We start from the raw sequence: 10,809 nt of genomic DNA, 5'->3' as shown, positions 1-10,809 counted from the left end.
GTCCTCTCAGCTGATAATCTAGTGTTTTCTATTTTGAATTGTTTGCTCTGCTTGTGAATGAAGTTGTGGTCCACTTTTTGCTAAAATAGCCTATGCACACCTGGGACATAAATACATAGGCCGATCAAAATGAGAAGTTTGGAATGTTATGGCGATTATTTTTCTATGTGCAGATCAATCTCCTTCAACATCTGGATCTTACTCTCTTTAATGAACATATAGGCTAGTGGGCTAATTATCCATTCGGTCAGTGGAAAACATGTTGCTGTCAGCACGCAGTAGTGAATGTTGGGTGCGTGGTCTTGCGTGCCTGGGTTTTAATTTTTAACTTGACATAAAAGGGATAACGACTAATTGAAATGTACAATATTGAAATTGAAACCTTAGTTGTATATTGGATTATTTTTTCAAAAAATGTTTCAATATTTGAGTTTTATTTTCTCTGGGAAGTACTGTTTTAGGTAAGGTCTTAAAATCCGTTTTTTGATAACTGTTTCAACCTTGGAAATCAAATGAACAGAAGGTACACGGACCATAGCCTACACGGACCGGGAAAGCATAAAGAGCGGATGATTTGAATCAGAAAACTGAAAAAGGAAAGCTTTATTCCATATTGGATATATTGTATTGTTAGTCATTGCTATTTGCTATTTGCTGTTTTTCTTGATTTTTGTCAGATTTGTGAGTGATAAAATAATGATGAATGTCTGCGTAACCTAATGATATTTTTCAATCCAGAAAACTGGTGAGTTGCTTGTATACAGTACACGTGTAACCTGCATTGTGTTGAACCAGCGTGCCCTGCACACTAGGGTGACCAGACGTCCCCGGTTTCAGGGGACAGTCCCCGTTTTTGGTGGCATGTCCCCGGGATAATGAAAATGCTCCCGTTTTTCCACATTTGGGGAGTATGTCCCCAGTTTTGTTTCTTGTACATCTGGTCACCTTACCCAACGCCTGTACCCAAACCTGCGAAACAGCAGCACCTCAGATCGGGAGTTGAGCGTGTTGACAATTGAGCTAAAACCCAAGGCTACTAGCTTTCATGCCAGCAGCACTCTTGAGGCATCAGGGAGTGAGGTTTTCCATCATTCCACACGCACAGCAAAGCTAACTGGCATCTGCTACACACAACATGGGAATTCCATAAAATTCAACAAGAAACACAAATCCCTACAAATCTATTAAATAACACACTCCTCATTCATAATATCTAACTGGATCACACATGTAGTCACAACAATAATGTGTTTTCACCACAGTTTACTTTTTCAGTTCTTATATTTTCCATTATAGAAATATGGGAATATACAAATTACATTCTAACAACATTCCAAGCCGTCATTCTATTCTGAGTTGTATAAAATCACCAACATGCATCAGTCACAATCAATGGTCATTAATTTGAGTTCATAATACATCTACATAAAATCATATTTCATATAACACATTTATAACACAAATGGAATCAAGAAAATAAAACACTCAATACAAAAACTGCTTTTCCCCTATATGTGAAAAAGCAATGGCACTCTTAAACTGGTCTCTCTTTTAGTCTTTACTGAGGATTGTGCAGGTGGAGTTCATGCCCATCCAGAAACCGGGCAGAATCCTCTGTGTCATTTCTGTTTCTATTCTGTGGAGTAGTTTCACCTCTTTACTCTTTCCCCCCTCTTTCCTGTCTTGGACCAAATAGAAATTGATGATTCCAGCAGGCTGGTCAATGTAGACACCAATGGTTGAACATTGTGGCACCCCACGGATTTCTTTGTTAATGCCATTATACCAGGCTTGATAACAGACTCCAGACCACTCCAGAGCCCAAGACTTCTCATTCTCTCCCAGACCGCAGGGACCATCACCTCCTCTTCTCCCCACACCTTCATAAGTGGCTCCAATGACCATCCATCCTGAATACTCCACTTCCCAGTAACACCGAGCACCCCACAGAGACTGTTTACATAGTACCTGAAGAGGCAAGACAAAAGGGCAATGGAATATGAATACAACTGATATAGAGGAGAGGGAATAGTGGTAATCGTAAAATATTGCACGATACCTGTGGTGAAAGTTCATAGCGTTCTGGAAGGTCCAAGCAAGGACACACCTCCACTGTCCGACGAGTCACTTTAGTTCCTCCATCTGAAATCCATAGCATCTTGTTGGCTGTTTTGTCGTCAAGAGATAGACTGATCCAATCTACAAAACATTTCACAAAATAACAACAAACATTTTTTGGTTGTTATGAGACAATTTGTAGCATAATATGATTAAAACTGAATCATAATATGTAACAAACTTCAAAAAGTAATAGCCTTGACCTCATCTGCTGACTTGAATTAATTAATGCATCCCTCCCCCCATACACACACACAAAATAAAACAGGAAAATGCATAGTGTAGGAATAGAGCCTACACCATGCTTAAAATGCACATGCATGATCTACCTCATTTTCCAGACATCTACAGTAACTCACAAGAGAAATAAATTACATGGCCATGGCGATTACTCGCTTCTGTGGTTACTATGTATCCCTTGTTTTGAATACATTTGAATACATTTTGAGATTCATTAGCTCTTTATGAGACCTGACCTGTTGCTCCTAAACCACCTTCAAGGAGTAAAAGAATATGGTAGATTTAGAAGAAGGCTGACCTTACATTAGATCTGTGCTGAGACAAGAGGGGGACTATTTCTCAGAAGTTGAAACTATATGAGAAAATGTCCAACATTTCATATTGATGTTAAATTGAATTATGTTATGTTGAGGATTAATAGACAAAGGAGAGATTGCAAGGCTTACTAGCCTGAGCACCAAAATTAGGCATATAATGTCAGATAAGTAGGTTAATTGAATTGAACTGAGTGGCCAAACTACAGTATATGACAGATTAAAACAAGTTCAGTTGCCATACACTGTAAGTGGTCACTGTCAAAAATGACAGAACTTCAGATCATTGCATCCCATTCTATGAATTCCATCCCATCCATGGTTGACCATTCCAAACCATTCTGAAGATCAACATTGTATAGCCTATGCACATTAATAGAAACATGCTGCTGCCAGAGTTCTGTTTCATTATAAAATGATGCATATAGAAGTATTTTTAGATCAACTACACATTTTCAAGAAGAAAGTACAGTCCATCTTAAGCACAGTCATGAAAAATATTCTTACATTTCATTAGCTCAGCTCTACATGTTGGCTCTTTGATGTTGGGCTCATAGATGGGCACCTTTTCTGTGTAGGAAAAGAATTGTTGGGTGAGGATATGTCAGAAGATTATGATTATTGTAGCAGATGTTCTATAAATGATTGCAGAATAATAACAACAACAGTTACAGCATGATAGTAAAATGTATTGGATAGTCTTGTGAGTGTAAATGGCGAGTGCCTTACTACAGCTGGAGAATAAGGCGTTTTCTCAGAACTGCTTTTGTGTTTACTTTCATACTTTTGACATCCCTCACAAAAAAATTGTATTATGATACTTTTGCATCCTCACAATACCGTCAGAACAGCCTGATATGTCTTTCTCGCAGATTATGTAAAAAAGCAGTTGGGTTTTCATTATATTGAGTGTGGAAGTTGCCACTAAAGGCATTTTCAATGTTTCACTAGAAAAAGGTTTAGCATTAATGTCCTTAGTGAAATTTTAAACACTTAGGGGAGAATTCCCCCGTTAAAGCAGCTGGGCAAAGCACAAATCGGTTCACACAACTTAGAGCCATCCATGGTGGAATTTTCCTTCCTTTCACATACTTTGCACTTTGCCTGTAATTTACAGGTACACTATGCAAGATTTTCACCTTAATATAACATTTACGAAGCCAATTTGATGGTAAATGTCACAACCACGCTATCCCAGCCCTCTGTTCCGGCTCCAGTTCCTACGGCTACTCCAGTCCGGCTTCCTGCCCTACCAGCATTTGCAGATCCAATCCGTTCATCCTCCCCAAAGTTTTAGTTTGCCTCCTTAGTTTCCCGCCTTGTTCAGTTCCCACCTGTTTCCAATTCTAATTATGTTCCTATTTAATCCCTGGACTCTCAGTTTGTGTTGTTGGTTATTATTTGTGAATTCAGCGTGAAGCTCTGTGTGAAGACAGAACTTTTGTCGTGTTTGCCCACTGTGGCTTTTGATTTATTTATTCAAGTAAAACAACGCCTTGAGCGTCTGCATCCTCAAACTTTTGTTTTCGAGTCTCCATTTGTGACAGTAAACAAACTTGTAATAGGCGAAATCGTTCACCTTTCACTCAGAGTTTTTTATTCCTCTTTTAGTCAACTTTAGCGTGGGTGCCCAAAACGTTTGCATATAACATAGACGTAGCGAGTCGTTACTGAGAAATCCAGCCATGCAACTTCGAGAACGGTGGCCGGCCGACAAATCTCACGAGAATTGTGAAACATTACCATGTCATTACAGCTCTTTGAAGATCCTTCACCTCCACGACAAAAGCATTTTCATTGCGTACAGGTTGGACGAGAAATTTCACGAGAAATTTGCTATTTACAACAGCAGAGTAAAGTATAAATATATCGTCACTCTAGAGGGAGCTCTAGCAACTAAAATACTTAAACCTGCATAGTGTACCTTTAAAGTAGGCTGTATTATGACCGTAACCATGATGTATAGCCTTTTTTACCTGTTTGTTTATTTTCTTGTTTTGTTGGTTTTGCAACTTTGTATCCTAGGGCAAGAAAGTGACACAAACAACATAAATATTAACAGAGCTATAACCTATGTTTCTCTGGATAATCATAAAGTGATTGGGAGCTATGAATTTGCCTACTTTCCATATGGACAGAAAAATGCCCAGTGACATTCAGAACAGCTGAAGAAATTAGAAGAAAGTTCTAAACAATACCTGTATTAGGCCTATATCTTATTTTCTTTCATTATACATGCAAGCAAATGTAATGTTTTGACATGAACAATGGCTCTGATAGAGACATCTGTGGTTGACACACGGATACTAGTGATTCCATCCAAACCACTAGCTGTCTCTGCTGGAGTTGGAGGCCAAAAGCAACTTCTTACCAAGACTTTAATGTCATCTCTTAAACTGTGGCTTAAAGACAAAATCGTGCACTAGACCAATGGTGTATAAAACACATCAGAGAATCATAAAAGACTTTGTGCACTTAAGTTATATTTACATTATGAAAGACTGTTGGCTAGGTAAAATATAAGAGATGCCTCAGAAAGTTACACAAATAGAGTTTTGTTTTGTTTTGTCTTTAAAAAAACTACAATAATTATCTGTAATGTAAAAAAAAAAACCATGCATTGCACATCAACATGCACTGTAGATGCCTATACCTGATTTCTTGGCTTCAGGCATGGACCTGGTTGGAGTTCTAGTTGGCATGTTTGAGCTGTCTTATAAGCTTTCTTCAAAGGTGATGCAACAACAAATGTTGGGTGAGCCTCGGGCTCCCTCTTATATAGGTGGGAGGGGATTAACAGGAGGTGCCTCTGAAATGACAAAAATGGGGATGAAACACTAGTTCGTGGCACACTTACTACAGCAGATGAGATGAAAATAGTAAATAGGTTAGAAATGACACTTGAAACGTGTGTAACCTAAGTATGACTCCCAAGACGTCAAATGATGATCATAAACATACCTTGAATGCTTTCTTCATAGTACAACTTTCACAATATGTCAACACGTATACACATGTCTATAAACACACATATACACAACTAGAGAGAGACGACAAAAAGAAGGAGGAACTCTGTAAATAGGGTGCATTGCTATTTTCAACTGATGAAGTTGGGTAGCCAATATCAGTGTCTTTATATGGAGTAAACTAATACTGCAATGAGGTATGAATGATTTTTTTTTAAATTCACCCCTGTGTCATATTTACTGACTTTTGTCACTGGTTATATGTTGAAAGTGCTAGTCACCCACTCTGTGTAGAAATGATCTCTGAAAGAAATGTTCAGCTGACCAAGCAGGCTCAGTAACTTGTTAAGAGAGAACAGGAAAGACAACACCTCAGATGATGGATTCATGTAGAAAGGCGTGAAAAGACTTGTTGACAATGAACGTGATAATATGAGCATGACCCAGTCCAGATATACTCTATCAGCAACTTCTGTACTTCAACACTTATTACACTTCAAATGAGATTCCACATAATAGTTTAAAATCAATTTAAAAAGTGTGTGAACAGGCAACTGCTGTGGGGAGAACATACAAACAAAGGACTACAGTATATACAGTGCCCTTCCAAAAGTATTGGAACACATGCACAAGTTGACAATATAAAATCATCTTTTGGAAATTGATCTTAATGCCTTCAATAAAATAATGAGGAAATATTCAACCTTTAAGGACATCAATTTTCTTTGTGAATGAATAATGTATTGTAAACAAATAAATGTTTTACTTAAAATGCAGGGGTCAAGTATTGGAACGCCTGCTGTATGTTCAATTGCCATAGAGGCAGGCAGATTTGTATTTTTAAAGGCCAGTTATTTCAAGGATCTTTCAAGGATTTTGGATTTTACTCAAAAAAGACATATCCGAGTTAGGAGGTTTATATATATTAATAATTGTATAAAGTTCCCCAAACATTTCACAAATATAATAATAAGCTCTAGTCTGTTTAGACAAAAATGTATGCCAAACTTTGGGAATATAAAATATAAATAATTATTTTGCTCCATGTGACATGTGACAATCCAAGAGCACAAAGGTGAAGTGATTTGCTCCATGTGACATGTTATACATACTTTTCAGAAATCCAAGAGCACAAAGGTGAAGTGATTTGCTCCATGTTACATGTTATACATACTTTTGAGAAATCCAAGAGCACAAAGGTGAAGTGATTTGATCTTAATGTGCACCCAAAAGCCTCGCATGGTGTGAATAGGAAGCTGCTGGAGCGCATATGTAAGGACCAAAATGATGGGCGCAGATTATGTTTTTCATTGTAAATCACAAACCTGATGGTGACAGTGCATATCAGTGTTTCTGGATTATAGTGGACGCGTACTTGTGCAGTCCCTTGTCCTAACCCACCATACCCACAATATGGAGGGGGGTTCATACTAGCACTATCAATCTTGTAGGTAGAGTGCATACTGCATGCATGCTAATATGTTTTATCCCAAATGAAACACAAATGACTTCATCTGCCTCCTCCCTTCTGTCCAGCCCAACCCCTACTCACCTTCTGTATCTCTCCATCAGGCTAGTCTCAAGTAGATGTGTCCTCCTTAATACAGTAGGTGGTCCTGTATATAAAAACCCAGCTGTGTCCAATAGTTGCTCAAGGGGTTCAGGTTCTGGGCTTTGTAAAGTCTGTAAAGCACTGTATAAGTTGAGATCATTCAATTATTCACTTCAAATGTCTGCACCAAAGGGCGCTCTCTGCCAAGTATTAATATAAAAGGGGTTAAGCAAGCTATATGTTTTAGCATTTAATTATGTTTCATTTCTAGACGAGCTATTTTGGATAAAATGTTTGGAAACATATTTGTATCTTTTGTAAACTAGAAAAATGGTGATGACTTTCAGAGAGGTTGGATGCTTTTACAAGGCTCTGTATCTTGTTTCATGCCCTTTGCTAAAATAAGCAAACAGCTGACAGTTGTCAGTTGAACATTTTTGTGTTGCACATTTATGTTGCCCATGTCTTGGTGAGTGAGTAAGTGATCTTTATTTATGCACCACAGTCAAAATATTAGAAATGTCATTCAAGAACAAAAGCAATGAATATTAGCCTACAGATCAACATAAATAGAATTATTACTAGGCCATGGAGTAGCAGTTAGTGTCAACTCCCGGAAAGCAAACCATGTTTGAGTCCCTGTTATTTTAGATAAACGTGTCTGATAAATAGCAAAATAATGCATTCTACTACAGTATCAAAAATGAGAAAGTCATTATTTATCAGTCTGATTATCCAGACCGAAACTAGATGCATGGCGGTACAAAATATGACCAATGCTCAGTTCTGCATATTCTCTCCACAAAAATGCTTGTCAACTTGTCTGTATGTGCGTGTCTGTGTGTGTGTGCGTACGGGTGTGTTTATGTGTGTGTGTGTGTGTGTGTGTGTGTGCATGTGGATTTGTGTGTGTGTGTGCATGTTACCAAACATTACTATATTACAGTGGTTATGGTTATGGGATTTGGCAGACACTTTTGTCCAAAGCAATATACAAATAAATATAAGACAATAATTATTATGACTGCCGCTAGTGTAGCTGTCATAGGGATTATCATAGTTTTTTTTTTTACCCTGTCATCTACTTCCTGAATTTTTGGTCAATGATTCCTGGGACACCATAACACCGGGGGACAGGAAACGTGGTGGGCATGTAGCCCAAGTAGACTTTTACTGAAAAAAATCGCTTCGTCCCCTGGGGCCACTTCCCGCACTTGCATTGGGCTCAATGAGAATGAAACCAGCTAATAGGCTAACTGAAATAAAAACCATGCCAATTTGATGGTGAAGGTGATGATGTGGGGCTATTTTAATTCCAAAGGCCAAGGAAACTTCATCAGGGTGCATAGTGTCGTGGATCCATGAAATAACTGCCATTTAAAAATCTGCCTGCCTCTATGGGAATTTTAAAACAGCATAGGGGTTCCAATACCTGTATTTTAAGGAAAACATTTATTTATTTACAACACATTATTCATTCACAAAGAAAATTGATATCCTTAAAGGTTGTTTATTTCCTCATGTTTTTTATTTAAGTCATTTAGATCAATTTCCAAAAGATGATTTTATATTCCTCTTTATAGTCAATAGTTTATAGTTTATAGTATACAGTGAGGAGCATATGTATTTGATACCATGCTAAAACAGGAATATAAAATCATCATTTGACAATTGATCTTAATGCCTTAATTCAAAAAATGAGTAAAAATAAAACCGCCAAGGATGCCAATTTTCTTTGTGATTGAAGAATGTATTGTAAATAAATAAATGTTTTCCTTAAATGCTAAGGGAAGGATGTATTTGACCCCCTATGTAACCCTATGGGAATTTAACACATAGGGTTAACATAGGGGCAGGCAGATTTTTATTTTTAAAGGCCAGCTATTTCATGGATCCAGAATATTATGCATCCTGATAAAGTTCTCTTGGCCTTTGGAATTAAAATAGCCCCACATCATCACATACCCTTCACCATACCTAGAGATTGGCATGGTGCTTTTTCCAGTAGGCCTATTAGCCTGTTTGATTTGCATTGAGCTCAATGAGCATCAAACAGGCTAATAGGCCTACTGGAAAAAGCACCATGCCAATCTCTAGCTATGGTGAAAAGTATGTAATGATGTGGGGCTATTTTAATTCCACCGGCCAAGGGAACTTTATCAGGATGCATAATATCCTGAATCCATGAAATAGCTGGCCTTAAAAAATAAAAATCTGCCTGCCCCTATGTTAACCCTATGTGTTAAATTCCCATAGGGTTACATTGGGGGTCAAATACTTCCTTCCCCCTAGCATTTAGGAAGAACATTTATTTATTTATGAAACATTCTTCAATCACAAAGAAAATTGGGGTACTTGGCGGTTTTATTTTTACTCAATTTTTTAATTAAGACATTAAGATCAATTGTCAAAGGATGATTTTATATTCCTCTTTTTAGGCAACTTTAGCATGGTATCAAATACATTTTCTCCTCACTGTATGTGTTCCAATACTTATGGAGGGCACTGTATATTATTATTATTATTATTATTATTATCATTATTATTATTATTATCAATACATTTTAGAGAGAAACAGATATTGTCAATTAACATAATTTATTATAAAATTAGCATATTGTGGAATTGTATAACCAACAGTTGTAACATACAAAAAACAGCGGTACAGCGGTAGCCAAGGTCAGCCTAAAATGTGCAACTTGTAGTCTGGCGTGCACGCACACAGCCCTAAAGCCACCACATCATAACACATTGTAACTTGCAGCCCTAGCCAGCCACGATGTCAAATACATTGAAACATGCAGCATGACTAATTATACATGGGAATGTATTACAACTTTGTGTTCGGTAAGGTCTACTGTATATTCTGATATTGGTTTGTCATGTGTTGAGTGGAGAATTTATGAGATACAGTGGGGAGGACATGACTTGATGCCATGCTAAAGTTGCCTAAAAGAGGAATATAAAATCATTATTTGACAATTGATCTTAATGCCTTAATTCAAAAAATGAGTAAATATCAAACCGCTAAAGACACTCATTTTCTTTGTGATTGAAGAATGTATCATACATAAATAAATGTTCTTCCTTAAATGCTAGGGGCCATAAGTATTTGACCCCTATGTTAAATTCCCATAGAGGTCCCCAATGTTTTTTTTTAAAGGCCAGCTATTTCATGGATCCAGGATATTATGCATCCTGATAAAGTTCCCTTGGCCTTTGGAATTAAAATAGCCCCACATCATCACATACCCTTCACCATATCTAGAGATTGGCATGGTGTGTTTTCCAGTTAGTCTATTAGCCTGTTTGATGCTCATTGAGCTCAATGCAAATCAAACAGACTAATAGGCCAACTGGAAAAAATACCATGCCAATCCCTAGCTATGGTGAAGGGTATGATGTGGGGCTATTCTAATTCTAAATCTATCCTGGATCCATGAAATAGCTGGCCTTTAAAAATAAAAACATATTAAAAAAAATATAACATAGGGGTCAAATACTTATGCCCCCCTAGCATTTAAAGAAGAACATTTACTTATTTACGATACATTTCTTAGCGGTTTGACATACATATCTGGTCTGATCATTTGTAAAAAATAAATGAATACATATCCAA

General features: G+C 37.3%; 1 protein-coding gene across 1 annotated transcript; it reads right to left on the bottom strand.

The window, feature by feature from the left end:
- Positions 1 to 1,551: 1,551 nt before the first annotated feature.
- Positions 1,552 to 5,374, bottom strand: LOC134069731 (tripartite motif-containing protein 16-like protein). The gene is made up of 4 exons (XM_062525759.1): positions 5,326 to 5,374; positions 3,180 to 3,242; positions 2,060 to 2,199; positions 1,552 to 1,968 (listed from the first exon to the last, which is right to left on the bottom strand). The coding sequence occupies exons 1-4, from the start codon at positions 5,372 to 5,374 to the stop codon at positions 1,552 to 1,554; spliced, it is 669 nt and encodes a 222-aa protein (XP_062381743.1).
- Positions 5,375 to 10,809: the final 5,435 nt, after the last annotated feature.

The sequence above is a fragment of the Sardina pilchardus genome, chromosome 22, assembly GCF_963854185.1.
Source record: "Sardina pilchardus chromosome 22, fSarPil1.1, whole genome shotgun sequence".
In the NCBI taxonomy this organism is placed as follows: domain Eukaryota; kingdom Metazoa; phylum Chordata; class Actinopteri; order Clupeiformes; family Clupeidae; genus Sardina; species Sardina pilchardus.
Note: the sequence above shows the minus strand (reverse complement) of the source record. Positions and strands in the feature narration are given on the sequence as shown.